The sequence below is a fragment of the Desmodus rotundus genome, chromosome 3 (genome assembly GCF_022682495.2).
Source record: "Desmodus rotundus isolate HL8 chromosome 3, HLdesRot8A.1, whole genome shotgun sequence".
NCBI classification, from domain to species: domain Eukaryota; kingdom Metazoa; phylum Chordata; class Mammalia; order Chiroptera; family Phyllostomidae; genus Desmodus; species Desmodus rotundus.
Genome location: NC_071389.1, coordinates 178,488,262 through 178,502,753, shown reverse-complemented (window position 1 = coordinate 178,502,753; position 14,492 = coordinate 178,488,262). Strand labels below are relative to the sequence as shown.

The 14,492-nt window shown below is 38.2% G+C and overlaps 1 protein-coding gene across 4 annotated transcripts; it reads left to right on the top strand.

Annotated features, from left to right (window-relative positions):
- The first annotated feature begins 459 nt into the window (after nucleotides 1-459).
- On the top strand, nucleotides 460-14,366 carry LOC112321959 (natural killer cells antigen CD94). Of its 4 annotated transcripts, none has more exons than XM_045187240.3 (7): nucleotides 460-585; nucleotides 1,829-1,921; nucleotides 2,158-2,220; nucleotides 3,665-3,816; nucleotides 4,549-4,652; nucleotides 5,557-5,730; nucleotides 12,598-14,365. In XM_045187240.3, exons 1-6 carry the CDS (start codon nucleotides 579-581, stop codon nucleotides 5,675-5,677), a joined length of 540 nt encoding a protein of 179 aa, XP_045043175.1. In that variant the 5' UTR covers nucleotides 460-578; the 3' UTR covers nucleotides 5,678-5,730; nucleotides 12,598-14,365. The 4 variants fall into 4 exon arrangements, with proteins under 4 accessions (XP_045043175.1, XP_071076906.1, XP_045043176.1 ...); XM_071220805.1 differs by lacking the exon at nucleotides 12,598-14,365 and adding an exon at nucleotides 7,133-7,477; XM_045187241.2 differs by lacking the exon at nucleotides 12,598-14,365 and adding an exon at nucleotides 6,201-6,846.
- Nucleotides 14,367-14,492: the final 126 nt, after the last annotated feature.

Below are 14,492 nucleotides of genomic sequence, written 5' to 3'. Positions count from 1 at the left end.
TGATTAGAAATATATTGCATGTTGCTCTGCAGAAACATAGCTTGGGTTTCAAACTTAGTGACTTTGGCCAGGTATTAAGCTCTGTCTCAGTTTTCTCATCAGAAAAATGGGTGTATTTATGTACCTTTAATGTTAAGCCTTTTTCGGAAGTAACTGGGCTAATGTATGCCAAGTGCTTTAATCTGTGAATAGCACAGGCAAGTTATAACTGTTTCTAATTATTAAAAAAGGAAACTTTTTGTGGAACTTTATTATACTAAGTAAATTTGCCTTTGGTGTACCCTTTTTTTCCCTATTTTCTGAATATTTTTAAAAGATGATTGCCATTCAAACATTAAAAACTTTCTCTCACTTTTTTTTCGATTGTCAAAGAATTTGTATTACTCAAGTGCAGTGAGAAGTTCCTGCATTGTGGTTTCCTGACCATCAAGAATATGGCTTAAAAACACAGGCTTTCTTCGCCTTTTGAATTTCTTCATACACGGCTTTCAGATTCTTAGCCTCCAGCTTAATTCCATGGCCCAACACCGTTCTTCTTAAACAAACAAACGCGGTGACTTATCTGGGACAACATTCTCATGGCAGGTATGTCAGCCTGAGTCGTAAATTAAAAAAATAAATAAATAAACAGAACAGGTTTCTCGCGGGCATAGCTAATCCGGGGCGTGCTTTAAGAAAAAAAATATGGAAAGCATTTTACACTTAATTTTATGTCTCTGATTCCTCAATCTGTAACTTAGAAATGATTTTGTGAAGTTTCCCAACAGGTTTAAAGAGTGGCTTATGACAGAAAAGCTCTAAATTCTGAATGAAAACTGAATTTGCCGGGTTAAATTATGAGCAACTTAATGCTAGGACAGAGCAAATATAGAATGACAGATATTAATGGCACAGTAATTACAAGTGCTGTTTAAAAATGTAGCACTTGTGTTGTGCCATCCAAAACCCCTAGATTTTTTCCCTTGGACGTGTTGCGCTGTTGTGAACGTCGGCGCCCTGGGAGTGTGCTAAGGTTAACGCAGAATCTCCTGGTGTTGAATTGTTTGAGGGGGAAAGGCAAGTCGAATGGGGAATCAGGAAATGTAATGTCCTTGTAAAGAAAGGGTTGCTCATGTATCATACAATGCACTGTGCAATGAGCCCAGCTCCCTACGTATTGCCCGTGCATCTGCATCGTTTGGGGGTCTCTCATCACACCAGGTGCTGTAGTCCTGAGTCTCTTCTTCCCCTAAGACCTCTTCCAGTTCCTGAGCACCTGATCTTTCTCCGAGGGCCCCACTCCCGAGTGGCATCCGTGTGACAATGCTAGCACGTGTTAAATGAAGACTCTGGTCCTAGACAGACTTTCACTTGATTTCTGACGTGGGTACTTACCAGCTTTGATACCTCGAGAAAATACCACTCTAATGAGTTCTGGGTTTGCTGTCTACCTAATGGGGATCATACTATATCTTGTGATTTTTGTTGAAAAAATTAAATTGATGTCTGTTAGGTAAGCTCATAAAACAGATTTTGGTGCCTGTTCATCTCTTCTCACTCTATATCTCTTGGCTGCTTTGCCAGGAGATCTTAAATATAAATATTATATACACTTCTGGAGATAGAGCTGAAAAAAAAGATGTGGATAATCTCACTACAGAATAAGGCATACCACGTACAATGTTTAGTGCTGGGTGGAGTTCTGGATGGAATGCCTTCATTTCCAATGTCCAGATAGCTGAGTTGTCAAACCAAAGAAATTTTACGATTCTCCCTGGTTACTGCTTATAAGAAGTTTGGCTCCTATAGTTGCTCTTTAAGTGATTTCTCTACCTCTCTTTCTCTAAAGCTTCTCAGACCACTCCGTGGAGGCTGATTTCTGGGATCATAGGAGTCGTGTGCCTTGTGTTGATGGCTACTTTGGGAATTTTGTTGAAAAATGGTAAGTTTTTCTAGGCAAGTCTATATAAACATCAAAACTGTGATGAAACCATTTAATAATAAAGGTTTCATTTTACTAATGTGTAATAGTGTGTTATTTAATACACCTGTATCTAATTAAGTAAATTAAATTACTCTAATTAAGAAATTAAGTAAATTTGTTTTTAAAATCTTTACTGTATTTTTCCATTACCATTTAGTCCCCTTTTTAAGCAAATGTCTAATAATTTCTTATAGCATTTACTAAAGGAAGTGTTCAGCCAACACCATCTCCAGGACCCACCACTGAACCCCTGGGAGGTAGGTCCCATACTTTGGAAAACACTAGTTTTGTTACAGTGTGGAATAGTTTCTTATTTTTCTCACAGAAGTGTGATGGAATATTACACTTAGTAAAATACAAGTTTACCTACTAATTTAGGATAGTCTCATTTCTTTGTTCTGTAATGTAAGAACTATTAAATCACACTGTGCATCATTTAAATAATAAGGAAAACATTAGCTTCAAATGACATGTTTTTCTTGTATGAGTGCTCATGTTTAAGTAACATCAATGATAAACTCTAGTGCATAGAAAGCTAATCCTACCTGCCCATGTTTGCTCATAACTTGTACACTTACACATTTATATCCCTTCGTCGTTGCTTCCATTTCTTGCAGACTCAGAATATAGTGCAGAGATTTCTGCATCTGACCCTACTTTTCTATCTTAAACCAGATCTTATCCCAATTTTTAAAATTTATTTTTCCAAATTTTCTCTTAGTTGTCTCATCATCTTCTGTGACATTATAAGACTTTATTTATCTTTTTGTTCTTGGGGAATTTCCCAGCTTTATTAAGATTTAATCCATGTATCACATTGTGTGAGTTTAAGGTGTCCAGTGTGTTGATTTCATGCACTTACCTATTGCGATATGATGACCATTGCAGCACTAGCTAATACCTGCATCATGTCACATAATTACACTCTAAAGAGTAGATTTAATATCCACTCTTTAGCAACTTAACAAGGGTGCAATACAGGTTGTTGACTACCAATATACATAATAACAATATTATGCAGTAGATCCTCAGAACGTTAATCTCCTAACTGGAAGTCTGTGCCCAGCTTCTCTCCATTTCATCCCCTCCCACCCCTGCAACCACCCTCCCACACTGTAACTTCAGCGCCATGCGCGCGATGAAGATTTGAGTGTACACCGTGTACTCTTGTTTCTGAGGACAAAATGGTCAAGGCACTGGTTAACTGTAGGATTGGACCTCAAACTAATTGTTTTATGTATTTTCATTTTGAAAATAAAATATCTAAAATGTAGATCATAGTTTTTCCAATGTACCATATTCCCTCTGACTCAGGAAATATGCTAAAATGTCTTCCTCCCTTAAATATCCCTTTTATCTCATTTACTCCTATTTGCACAACAGAACTCAAGTTTTCTTGAGTTCATTTCCTACACTCTGCTACAGAATGTTTTAACATGCTGTAATTCTCATGTGTACTTACCCAAATTAACATTAAATATGATTAATAATGATTGAAAAATCATATAATTCTGGTGCTGGCTCCAGAATATAATGTCCAAGATTCATTCATATGACCACCCTTGGAAGTTTGGTGAATGAAGTAGATTCTCAAAGAATATTTGTAGAAAAAAATAACAAATGATTTTTAAATGAGTAAATGATTTTTCTTAACATGAATCTACAATGTCATCAATCAAGTTTTATTTTTTTTTCTCTTAGGCTGTGGCTGTTATTCTTGCCAAGAAAAGTGGATTGGATTCCGATGCAACTGTTACTTCATTTCCAATGAAAGAAAAACTTGGGCAGAAAGCAGGGATTTCTGTGCTTCTCAGAATTCCAGTCTACTTCAGCTGAGAAACAGAACTGAACTGGCATGTATTTAATTCAGGTTTCTTATAGTTTCTTTGGCCTAGAATAACATGCCATCTAACTGGTCTACTTTGATTTAAATCTTTTTCAGATAGTAAATGAATGGTTGTATTTGAACTAATAATGACTTACTAATTTTTTATACCTTAAAACAATCATTATAACATAGGAATAAAAATCAAGATAGGTGCCAGATAAAGTACAAGAGGAATTTTAGAAAGAGATCAAAGGAGAAATAATAGGTCTTTATTTTTGTTCAAAGAACCAATTAAGCAAGTTTGTAATTTCTAGTTCTTTAATTAAATATACATTTTTGCAATTATATAGCTTTTGTCATCATTCCGGGATATAAGATGGATGAGGAGCCTGTGCTGAATATAGGTAGAATAGGTAATATCCAAGAAATTATTCCTCATACTGGTAATTTAGAATCAAATTTGATTGTTGATGTCCCGGGAAAGAAATGTTCCGTGAAAATCTAACCCATTTATGATGTTTTTCATTCATTTAAGAAGTGAGACTGTGGCTTTTTCCTCCACGACGGAATGGGTCCTGTAGGTGAGAGTGGGCCGCGTCAGACATGTGACTGCACCTCCTGAACCAGCCACTCAAAGTGCTTAAGTTTGAGTGACTTAGAGTCTGAATGTGGTGCTGGACACTGACTTTCTCAAAGGGACATTGTTTCCAGAGTAGATCCAAACTCGACTAATGTGCTTGTCTCTATTTCCACGCAGGATTTTTTAAAGTTCAGTAAAACGTTTTACTGGATTGGACTCTCTTACAGTGAAAAACGTCGTGTCTGGTTGTGGGAAGATGGCTCTGCTCTTTCCCCAGATCTGTAAGTTCCTGGCAGTCCAGGCTTGTCTGTTCTTTATGAGTTTATCCTTAGATCTCACAGGACAATATAAATGCCAAAACCACAGCCTAGAGCTTGAGAACACAGAAAAGAGAAACTATACAAGAAAATAACAACTTTAGCATTACCAGTACATGCTCAAGTGACGTGAAGTTAACCGTATCTGTTGCCATCAAAGAGGCCTCGACTTTTTCTTTTTGCCGTGGCACCACCACTTGTGTGAGCAGATGATTAGCGATGACGTAAGAGATAAAAAGCCTCTCTCACACACAGAAGATGTCTAGAGAAAACAGGAGAGCCCTTCGCCTCTTTATTCTAGTGAGACCCGATGTTCTCAGCATCCTCTGATGTTTCATAGAGTCTGGGCTTGTTTTTTGCATATTTGTAATCTTAGAATCTCATTCCCATTCATAACCATGGTATTCGCAGCATCATACAATGACACATTTTATGCTCTGATTTGTTTTCCTAGACTAAATGAACAAGAACATTTTTAAACAAAACAGAAGCAAAATCAGTCATAATATTAGAACTATTAATGGCAATGGCAAGAACAAAAACATCTCTGGTCTCAGTGATATTGATTATTGGTAATTGAGTTTTAGGAATATTGTACTTGAAATTGTGAAAACCGTGGCAATTGAATTAAAAAAATACAATGACTCAGGATGTTAATATCTCATACTTATTTGTCACACTGTAACAAAACTAGTGTTTTCCAAAGTATGGGACCTACCTCCCAGGGGTTCAGTGGTGGGTCCTGGAGGTGGTGTTGGCTGAACACTTCCTTTAGTAAATATGTTGTTTAAAGTTCCATCTTTAAAAAAAATCCCTGAACATTTTCATTTTCTTTTCTTATAGGTTAACATTTCATTTTTCTTTGCAGATTTTCACCATTTCACATTGTAAACACAAAGAATTGCATAATGTATGGCACAAATAACAATGTTTTGGATGAATCCTGCAAAGAACAAAATCCTTACATCTGTAAACATCGGCTTATTTAGCTGTTGCTCAGGGCAGAAGGGTGGGCAGTGAAGGTCCAGTATTACCAAGAATGGTAAGTTTGCCTCTTACATTATTACTAATCAACTACTCCTGGGATTTGTAAAATATTTCATGTTATATCTTATATATTTTAGGGGGACCCCCCAAAACTGGAATTTATTTATAAAAAATTGTGTATTTACTCTTCCATGTTTAAACTTCAGTCATCTTCAAAGTCTCTTCATTTGATGTAATACACTTATTCAGACATTTTTTCCACTGCTCAAAACAGTTTTTTAAAAAGATTTTATTTATTTTTAGAGAGAGGGGAAGGGAAGGGGAAAGAAAAGGAGAGAAACATCAATGTGTGGTTGCCTCTCGCACGCCCCACACTGGGGACCTGGCCCGCAACCCAGGCCATGTGCCCTCATTGGGAATCAAACCAAAGACCCTTTGGTTCACAGCCCGGGCTCAATCCACTGAGCTACACCAGCCAGTGCTCAAAACAGTTTTTTTGAACTCATCGATTTTGATGCCTTTCAGCGCTTCTGCCATTTTTTGTTTCACCTTTTCTACATTGGCAAAACGTGTCTCTTTGAGGACTTCGTTCGTCCAGGGAAACAAACAAGCAAGAAAAGCCATGCTCCGGAGAGACAGGGTGAATGGGGAGGGTGGGGCAAGGGGCCAAACCGTTTTTGGTCAAAGACTGCTGAACATTCAGCCCGGTGTTGGCAGGTATGTTTGTAAATTACACATCATGAAAGGGGCAAATGCTTTGAAAGAGTCTTCAAATAAAGTTCACTGAAGCCAAACTCAGCCTCTCACAACAATGCCAGCTGGCACACTCATACAGATGGGTTCCTAGTACACTCACCTAGTGGGGAAGCCTGTACTACCATGGGTCCACCATCCAGAAGATAATTCAGATTTTTTGAGGGTCCCTGCTCATATTTGAAAACATGTTTTAAAATTGATGAAATTTGTTCATGTACACCTAAAATGATAAAGCAGCAAGATAAATAATTTTATGAATATTTTGATATAATGCACATGATCAATATTGAGTATAAGATATTTTCATGTGTACATTCTGATCAATTTTCTTTGCCAAAATTTAAATAAAATAATTTACATCGAATAATATCTATCAACATCATGTCGGACCTTTGTTTGCAGTACTAAATTGAGAATTCCCAACTTCGTCTCACTTTTCTGGAAGTTAGCTCTTTCTGGATATGTGCTGTAATGTAGAGCTGGAAATGCCACCTGAGAGCTTCCTCATGTGTCTCCTCCAGCTTCAAGGGGAACACATTTGTGCATCTATTCCTGACGCTCCTCAGTTCTGTGGGACAATTTTAGATCTTTGATTGCTTTCAGAGTTTACAAGGATAAAGGGACTCCAAGCCCTGATCACATAAATTTACTGTACCTATTTCTTTCTTTCTTTATTTTTTGGCCTTATGCTTATCAACCAGTAAATGAGTCACATGTGCATTGAAGATCTTAATCTCTAATCAATCCCAAGAACCTTTTCCTAAAAGTTAAGTATAAAGTGAACAATCCTTTTTGTGTGTGTGTGGAAGAGGAAGCAACCCATTTTATGGAGGGCTCTCTGAGCACATCGTAGAAGGGCTGGGGACACAGTGAGGTCCAATTCCTCAGACCTGGATGGGACTTGTACAGTCTCACAGATTTCAAAAGCCAATTTCCTCTTTTTGGTAAATCATTGTATAGATACCTTTAACGTTTTATATTGACATACCTATTTATTTACTAGTTTTATATTTCAGTTCAATGATAAAAATTAAGAACTCAATTTGATTTTTATTATATAAGGAGCCAGGAAGAGAAAATTACCTTTTATTTTTTATTTCTCAAAATGTAAATATAATAGGACTGCAAACTGAACTCTTTACTTTCTTTTATATAAAGATTGAAATAGGAAAAATGCACTTATATTATGAAAAAAATATAACATCTTTCAACTGTTGAACTAAGATAACATGTACTTCCTGGGTATTTCATATGTTTTGGCTTTGTTGTCAATGTGATTTCAAAATAACACATTTACAATTCAATGAAAAACAGTATAGAGTAGCTTATAATTAAAATGAATAGTTTTCTGTTCCAACCGTCCCATGTCGCTGGTCTCCTCCCATAAGGCAATTTCCTCTGGAATTTTTGTTTCTTCCATTTGATTGTTTTCCTGCTCAGAGTGGTTTTCTCTGTAATGAGCCAAGGATGTTCCTTTTCCAAATTTCTGTCCAGGATAGATGTCAGTCATGACATGCATAAACTAAATGTTTTCCTTTAGCCAGACCCAGTGTAGGTTCAATTGTTACTCCTCACATCCTTACCCACAAGGTGTGCAGAGCCCAACCTGCCTTTTTTTCTGAGAACTCATGAACTTTCAAATTACGTAGGAGCAATGAAGAAACAGAAGGTGCTGAATACGGTGAGTGATGTCTAATTTCAGAGAGTAACCTGCGTCAACATTTGTCTCCCCTGAGAGAAGAGAATTCCTGTTGTCTCCCAATTACAGCTCCGAGGTTTTCCAGCTCCCATATAATTTCAGAGTACTGTGACGGAAAGTTCTGGCTTGAATGGAGGATACTAGTCACCCACTCAGTGGGACAGCACGGCCTTGTCATATTGGTCATACTCAGACCGTGTCCCTCCGACCCGTTTCACTTCTAATATCTTCCTCTCACGCTTACCTGCCTTTCGCTCTTGTTCATCCTGAAAGCGTCTTTGCAGTCTTGGGGTAGGAAAGGCTTTTTTTATATAAATGTCTTCTACCATGTGACTTTATTTTTTTATACTTCCGACATGAGATTTTTGATATATTCCCTGGGGAAAGACACGATTTTTCTTCCTTTATTTTCTATTTCTTGTTGTTGTTTGAAATAGGCCAGCACATGTGGAAGGATTTAGTTGAGTGAGTATCTCAGTGTTAGAGGTAAACTACAAGGGCGAGGGTGGGGAGAGGTTACTGGTGAGAACAAGGCCCGGGTCAGGAGGCGCCCTCCCGGGGCTTGGTTCTTGTCTCACTGCAAGAGAATAATTCAAGTGAGAGACAAACACGTATAGAGGAAATGAGATAGCAAGTTTAGGCATGAAACACATCAGCACAAAGCTGCAGACAGGCCCCCAGCTGGTCTGAATGCCCCACGTTTAGAGGAAGTAAAGTTGTTAGTAAGTTTGTTGGACACATTTGAGCCGAGGCTGCACGTGGGTACTTAGCTAATCTAAGTACGCTGACTATTGGAGTGCAGGGTTACATACCTTAGCTTCTGGAGGTAGCCGTCCTTCTCCCCCTTCTAAATCTTGGGAATAATGTACAGCGACAAAGGCTTTCTGTCTCAGTTAGTAAAAGCTCTTTGTCTTAGAGAACTTGTTACAGAGGCTCCCTTTCCCAGCATAGGCCCCCCTCTTCTGTGCAGTTCTTGCTTGTGGTGCTGGAGATGCTGGGCGATCTCACCATACCGAGCTCAGGACTGCTGCGTTATTTGGTGAGACATGTCTTCCTTTTGCTTCCAGCTCCTATAGTAAGTTCTTTGTTAGATTGTAATGGCGAGGGCCCTGCCTTTATTGCCCCTCGGTCCACTCGTTCCTAGCTGCTACCTTTCAGAAATGTCCAAGAAACACACAAAATAATATGGCAATAACCGGTGTGTACTTCCTCAATTTTATCCTGTAACCCTGAATGTATATAATACACGCTACGTGGGGGCTCATGACAAGTTATGAGAAGTCTAGGAACTCGAAACTACGCACGTTTATTATCTCGTACTACCTTGGGATCAGGAACTGAGCATGACTAGTTGTTTCCTTGTCTGTGGTTTCACAGCCTCCAACTGAGGCTGCCTTCTAATCTGAGACTCAGATTTCTCTTCCACGCTCATTCGGGCCATGGCATCGTTTAGTTCCTCGTGGCTGTGGGACTTCCCAGACCACCCCGCTCCACTGGCAGTCACAACCGTGGCCGCTTGCTTCTTCAAGGTCAGAAGAAGAGCATCTCTGACCCCTCTCTCTGTCTGACTTGTATAGTCTCCTTTAACTATTCACCTGATTAAGTCAAGTTCATCCATAATAATATCGTTTTGATTAATGAAAAATTGGCTAATGTGGAACCTTAGTTACATCTGAAAAATAGCTTCATCTTTATAATTTAATGTATTCTAATCGCAGAGTAACATTCCATCATATAGGCATACGTAGGAGAAATTGCCCATCTGGTCCCAGACCACCTCAATAAAGCAGCAAGTATTGCAGAAAAACAAGACTTAATCTTTTTGCTGGTACAGGGTCTTGCCTTCTATTTATAAAAAACGCTACACTTGCAAAGTGCAGTAAAGCAAAGCTCGACAAAAAGAGGCATGCCCGTGTCCGCAAGCCTCACTGAAGCTGAAGGGGAATCACACAGGAGTCCACCAGGGCATGGAGATCTGGGCACCAACATAGAGCTCTGCCTCCCATACCAACAAACCCCCCAAACGCTTTTGCTGCTATTTTATAGTCCTTGAATTTACATGCTCCTTTGATTTCTGATAAGCAGGAATTTGCTTCATGTGTGCCCGGGCAAGGAATCTTATTTGAGTTATCCCAACATATTTTTCTTCATTTAAAAAATGTTATTTTTCAATTACAGTTTCCATTCAGTATTATTTTGTGTTAGTTCCAGGTGTACAGCAGAGTGGTTAGACACTTATATATTTTATAAGTGTTCCTCCTTACAATTCTAGTATCTTCTCCGTACTACGTATAGTTTTACGATTTTATTGGCTACGTGCCTTGGGCTGTACTTTACATCCTTCCGACAGTTTTGTGACTACCGACCCATAATCACCTCAGCTTTTTTGTCAGTTCCCCAACCGCTCTCCCCACTGGCAGCCATCACTCAGTCCTCTGTGTCTGTGTTTGTTTCTTTAGATTCTGTATACAAGTGAAATCTTACGGCATTTGTTTTTCTCTGACTGACCTTTTCAATTAGCATAATACCTTTTATGTATTTGTCCAAATGGTGATATTTTATTCTTTTTTATGGCCAACTAACATTCCATTGTACCCCACAGTTTTTATAGTCTCTTGATGGACACTTGGGCTGCTTCCATGTCGTGGCAACTGTAAATAATGCCGCAGTCAACACAGGGGTGCTTATATTGTTTTGAATTAGTGTTTTGGGTTTTTTCAGATATACACCCAGAAGTGGAATTGCTGGGTCATTAGACAGTTTCATTTTTTAACTTTTTGAGGAAACTCCACACTGTTTTCCACAGTGGCTGCACCAATCTGCATTCCCACCAGTAGTGCAAGGAGACTCACTATTCACCACATCCTGACCAAGGCTCGTTTGTTGATTTATTGATGATAGCCATTCTGACAGGTGTGAGGTGGTAGCTCGTTGTGGCTTTATCGTTCCCCAACACATTCATTCTTAGGTACTCCACTAGTGACATCTAACTTTACCTGATAGAGTTATTTTATAGTTGGGTAGATAAAGTTTTTTGCTCGTCTCCAGAAATGCTTGAGTGTCATTTTTGCTTCTGTATATCATGGTGAGGACAGTGAACTAAATAACTAACTCATTATTTATGGCAAGTTTTTTAAAAGTTCAAAAGTCTTGAGTGGAACCTAGAACCAATTTGTTTATTGACAACTTAGAGTGGAAAAAATTGGTCAGACATCCTGTCTCCTTTATGAGGACCGGCCTCTGCAGGCAACTTCTGACTAATCGCTCCCGAAACCCAATTTCATCAAATAAATATTAGAACAAATGTCAGCAGTTTTATCCACAGAAAAATTACATCTTTGTGTAAATAAGAAGAACATGGGGGCATTTCCAATAATATATAGTTTGAAAATAATGTATAGCTTGAAAATAATGCTTTTAATAAGGACAAAGAGTCTGATACAGCAGGAGAAAGGGAACTCAAATAGACCAAAAAATACCCAGGAACAAACGCCCCGATGTTTGTTCCCGAAACAAAATAGAACCAGAGACATAGAAACATGGACTGACAGTAACCAGACAGGAGGGGGTAGAGGGGGGAATGGTGGAAAGAAGGGGAAGGGGCTAGTCCAGGAACATGTATGAGTGACCCAAGGATATGGACAATGGTGCGGGGGTTGACTGTGGGCGCAGGCGCCCCGTGGAGCGTGGGCTGGGCAGAGGAGAGCAAAGGGGAAAAAAGTGGGACAACTGTGAAAGAATAACAATAAATGTTTAAAAAGGCACAAAAAAGCATTATATGAGTATGCTCATTGAAGCCTTATATATTTTTTAAATTAAATAAGACTGAAAATATTTGGAACATTTAACCCCTGTTTTACATTTTCATAATTTTGAGCTTTTGAATCTTTTCTCTTTACATCTAAGCACGTGGGTTACAAAGCATTTTCTACAGAACTGGATAGTAAATGTTTTTAACTTTGTGAGGCAGTCTCTGTCGAAACTGCTCAACTCTGCTATTGTAGTGCAAAAGAAGACATAAATAATATGTAAATGGATGGTTTAGCTGTACTACAGGGGAATTTAATTAGAAAAACAATGGCGGGGCCAATTTGCTCCACAGGCCATAGTTTGCTGACCCCTGTCAAAGTGTGTAAATGAGATTGTATAGACACCAACCCTGCTCTGTCTGTTGCCTTAGCCTTTTTTAGGTTAGTAGTGACAGTTGTAAACGTACTTATAAATTTCACAATACTAAAAGAGATGCATCTTACATCATCAGCCTGTGTTTATTGTAAAGCTGAAAGTCCGTAAAGTAAGTGTTAGACAGGTGTCCCGACTTGCACGTTCATGTACCTTTGTAAAATTCCCTCCCACGTTATCTCAGGGCTGATCTGTGCGACCAGTGAAACACAGTGGGGATGATAGCGTGCCACTTCGGAGTCCAGTTCATAAAAGTGTGGCTTTTTCCTCTTTTCTGTCTTTCAGATCACTGGACGTGAGAAAGCCAGCTATCATATCATGAGCAATCTTGTTGAAAGGACCATGTGACATGAGACTGAAGAACTGTTATGAAGAACCGACAAAGAAATAAACTCTATTTCTAGCAGCTGTGTAATGAACCCCTTGCAAGTCAACTTTCCCACTCTAGTCAGTCCTTCAGATAACACAGCCCCAGCTGACGTCCTGACCGCAACCTCCTGAGAGAACTTGAGTGCCATCCATCCTGCTAAGTTGTTCAAGGACCCTTCACCCTCAGAAACTGTGTGATATAATGTGTTTATTCTTTTAAGCTGCTGTTTATTGGACGTAGTGGTAGACTCACTCATAAGACCTATCTTAAGAAAAAAAGGAAACAAAACAAAAACAAAATTATTGAAAGGAGCCAACAGTTTCCCAAAATTCATTCCCCTAGAAGTTCCATGCCTCAAAATTTCCTTGGTTTTCAGTAAAGTTGACCCCACTCCAGTACGCAGGTTGGGCCCCAGCTGATTTACATCAGTGAGTGTGTCTTATTCACCAGCTGCAGGAATTCACATCTAGCCTAGCTGTCCTCACCGAGATGGAGGCCAGGCCTTGGACGACTCTTATTACAAGAATTGGAGAAAACAAGCTAGGTACAAAAGAGTTTATGTTACATTGTTCTTGTTGTGTAAATTTCAAAACCAGGGGAAACTCAACTATAGTTAAATTAGACTTCAAGATAGCCTGAGAGGTAAAGATGGTGGTGATATACGGAAGGAGAAAGGGGATGGTTACCGGAAATTTAAATGAGGAAGATCTTGGTGATCCTGGAAGTTTTCCAGTTCTTGATATGGGTGGTAGTTGCATGGGTTTTGAATCTAAAGGTTATTAAACTTTATGTATTTATTACTTTTTAATATGTAAGCTTTATTCAGAAGGGTGACGAGAGAGAATGTTTGTTGAATTTTTCTGTCTGAAATAGTTTTGATATGAGGCAGGTCTGTTATCCATTTCTCACTTTACAGTAACCATAGTTCTGTATTTCCAAATTCTGTTATTTTAGACGATCCTCAATTTACTTTTAATATGAGTCCTTTCTTCATTTCTTTCTGAAGGTGTCACTCCCTGCTCTGTGACTCTGTTCTGTTCCAGAGTGGATCGAGGACAGATTCAAGTATTACTGTTTTTCTGATGATGCAAAAAAATTAATAGAGAGCTGGGGTCTCTGTGATTGGCAGAATTCCAGTTAAAGAGTAGAGATGAGTCTATTTTCTCAAGCTAATTATCACACTGTTACCTTTGGGGATTATTGAAATACTTCAAATTTAAGCTGAACACTTTTAATTTAACATTTAATGGATTTTTGAACAAGTTATCTGGTTACTAGTTTTACTCTAAAACACTTATTATAAAACTGACATAAATGTCTTAAGAAATTATGTTAATAGCATAGAATTAAAGTTTTTGGAAAACTAATAATAAATAAAAGTGTCATTATTAACCAATAAGCTATAGACACCTCCATTTCTGTGAAAATAAAATGGTCTAACTCATAAGTAAAATATAAGTATTCAATATCCTCACCTTTTGATGTCATTTAAATAAACTTAGTAGGTTCATGTTTTATACTTTAGGTAATTAGAGATAAAATAGGTGATCATAATTCTAACTGGCTTCATTCAATATACAGTAAAATTTAGTTTTTCCATTGTTTTATTCAACAAACAAACTTCTTTGAATCATAATAATTATAACTAATCGCTATCATTTGGTTTAAACTAATTAGTTTTTTCTATGCCTCTGAAATAATATGTGGGTTCATATTAGAGGTATGAAAATAAAAAGTAGTCCTTCCTTTTAAGAAGGGAAGTCTTGCTATGGCTGCATTCAAAATCTGTGCTGACTGACCACACAAACTA